The sequence below is a fragment of the Canis lupus genome, chromosome 11, assembly GCF_003254725.2.
Source record: "Canis lupus dingo isolate Sandy chromosome 11, ASM325472v2, whole genome shotgun sequence".
In the NCBI taxonomy this organism is placed as follows: Eukaryota; Metazoa; Chordata; class Mammalia; order Carnivora; family Canidae; genus Canis; species Canis lupus.
In genome coordinates this window covers 31,644,730-31,647,332 of record NC_064253.1, presented here as the reverse complement: position 1 = coordinate 31,647,332, position 2,603 = coordinate 31,644,730, and the positions used below count along the sequence as shown (strand labels likewise).

At 40.4% G+C, this 2,603-nt stretch overlaps 1 protein-coding gene across 1 annotated transcript; it reads left to right on the top strand.

Moving 5' to 3' along the window:
- Window positions 1–215: 215 nt before the first annotated feature.
- On the top strand, window positions 216–1,235 carry LOC112650367 (mediator of RNA polymerase II transcription subunit 8-like). The gene is given in 2 exon segments (XM_035696691.2): window positions 216–945; window positions 948–1,235. Coding segments are annotated over 2 exon segments (909 nt in total). The 3' UTR covers window positions 1,127–1,235.
- Window positions 1,236–2,603: the final 1,368 nt, after the last annotated feature.

Below are 2,603 nucleotides of genomic sequence, written 5' to 3'. Positions count from 1 at the left end.
GGATATAACATAGCCTGGTGGCTATGGTTAGTAATACTGTATTATGTACTGAAAGTTGTGAAGAGAGTAGATCATAATGTTTTCAGCACAGGAAAAAGAAAAATAAAAACCTGTAACTATGTATGGCCATGATGTTAATAAGCATCATTGTGGTGACCAGTTCAAAATACATATGAATATCAAATCATATGTTGTACACCTGAAACTAACATAATATGCCAGGTATACCCAAATTTTTCAAAATAAATAAAGATAAAAATGAGTTAAATAAAAGATGTAATTATCTGGTCGCAGCCGCCGGGGCCATCACCGCTATCGCCCTGCAGAGGGAGGAGAAGCAGCTGGAGGCATCATTAGATGCACTGCTGAGTCAAGTGGCTGATCTGAAGAACTCACTGGAGAGTTTCATATACAAGTTGGAGAACGAGTATGACCGGCTGACCTGGCCGTCTGTCCTGGACAGCTTCGCCTTGCTCTCCGGACAGTTGAACACTTTGAACAAGGTCTTGAAGCATGAAAAGACACCGCTGTTCCGCAACCAGGCCATCATCCCCCTGCTGCTGTCCTCAGACCGTGATGAAGATCTCATGCGGCAGACCCAAGGACGAGTGCCTGTTTTCAGCCACAAGGTGGTCCCTGACCACCTGAGAACCAAGCCTGACCCTGAGGTCGAAGAGCAAGAGAAGCAGCTCACAACAGATGCTGCTCGCATTGGTACCGACGCAGCTCAGAAGCAGATCCAGAGCTTGAATAAAATGTGCTCGAAACTTCTGGAGAAAATCAGCAAAGAGGAATGGGAATCTGAGAGTGGAGGTCTCTGGCCAAACAAGCAGACCTTTAACCCTGCAGACACCAATGCCTTAGTAGCAGCTGTGGCCTTTGGGAAGGGGCTATCGAATTGGAGGCCTTCTGGCAGTAGTGGTCCTGGCCAGCCCGGCCAGCCAGGGCTGGGCGGATCCTTGCTGGAGCCTCAGGATTACAGCAAGTACAGATGGCGGGAGCTGCAAGCCAACAGCAGCCACTGCTCAGTGGGGTGCAGATGACCCAGGCAGGTCAAACAGGGAAAATGCCAAGTGGAATAAAAACCAACATCAAGTCTGCTTCAATGCATCCCTACCAGTGGTGAGTGTGGCCGGCAACTTGGCCCAAAGCTGGACTAGATGGGTACAATAAAGAGAACATGGGCTTTCAGCGCCAGACAGGTTTCCAGCTGCACCACTGACTAGCTGAGTGACCTTGGGCAAGTGACCTGATTTTTCTGAGCCTGTTTTCTTTGTAAATGGTGGTGATACCTACCTCATAGGGTTGTTGTGAGGACTGAAATGAGAAAATGAATGTAAAACAGTACAGCCTATGAAATAACGAGCATTCAATAAATGATAGTTTCTACAGCCAAAAAATAAAAAAAAAATAAAAATAAAAAATGTAATTATCTCTGTTTTTAATTTAAATCAATAACTTAAAAAAAAAAAGAGGACTAGGAAACATTCAATGCTTCCTCTTAAAACACAATGAATTTAAACTAGAAATAAAAAATTTTAAAAATTGGAAAATCCAGGATCCCTGGGTGGCGCAGCGGTTTGGTGCCTGCCTTTGGCCCAGGGCGCGATCCTGGAGACCCGGGATCGAATCTCACGTCGGGCTCCCGGTGCATGGAGCCTGCTTCTCCCTCTGCCTATGTCTTTGCCTCTCTCTCTCTCTCTGTATGACTATCATAAATAAATAAAAATTTTTTAAAAAATTAAAAAAAAAATTGGAAAATCTCCAAATGCATGGAGATTAAACAACCAATTTCTAAATAACACAAGTCAAAGAAGTAACTTCAAGAGAAATTTTTAAATATTTTAAGTAAATGAGAATAAAATTACAACTTTTCCAATTTGTGGATGCAGTATAAACAGTGATTAGAAGGAAATTTATAACACTGAGTGCATATATTAGACAAGACAAAAGATAAAAAGAGAGGTCTGAAATCATTAACCTAAGTTTCCACCATAAGGAATTAGAAGAAAAGAAATAATAAAAATCAGAGCAAATATCAATAATTTTAAAATTTAGGAAATCAGTACAGAAAAGCAAAAAAACAAAGCTGGTTCTTCAAAGATTGAAAAAACCAGTAAGTCTGTAGCCAGGCCAAAAAAAAAAAGGAAAGAAAGAAAGAAAGAAAGAAGAAAGAAAGAAAGAAAGAAAGAAAGAAAGAAAGAAAGAAGAAAGAGAGAGAGAGAGAAAGAAAGAAAGAAAGGAAGGAAGGAAGGAAGGAAGGAAGGAAGGAAGGAAGGAAGGAAGGAAGGAAGGAAGGAAGGAAGGAAGGAAGGATAAGAAACTACTAATATCAGAAGATAGGAGGGAACATTACTACAGATCCCATGGGCATTAAAAGGACAAAAAAATGAATTTTATGGACAACTCCATGCCCACAAATTAGTTAACCTAGATGAAATGGACCAAATCCTTAAAAGACATAATCAACCAAAACTTACACAAGAAAAAATAGACAACCTGAATAAGCCTATATCTACTAAAGAAATTGAATAAATAATTAATAAACTTCCCACATATGAAGTGGGATAGGTTTCCTAGTGAATTATACTATTTAAGGAAGA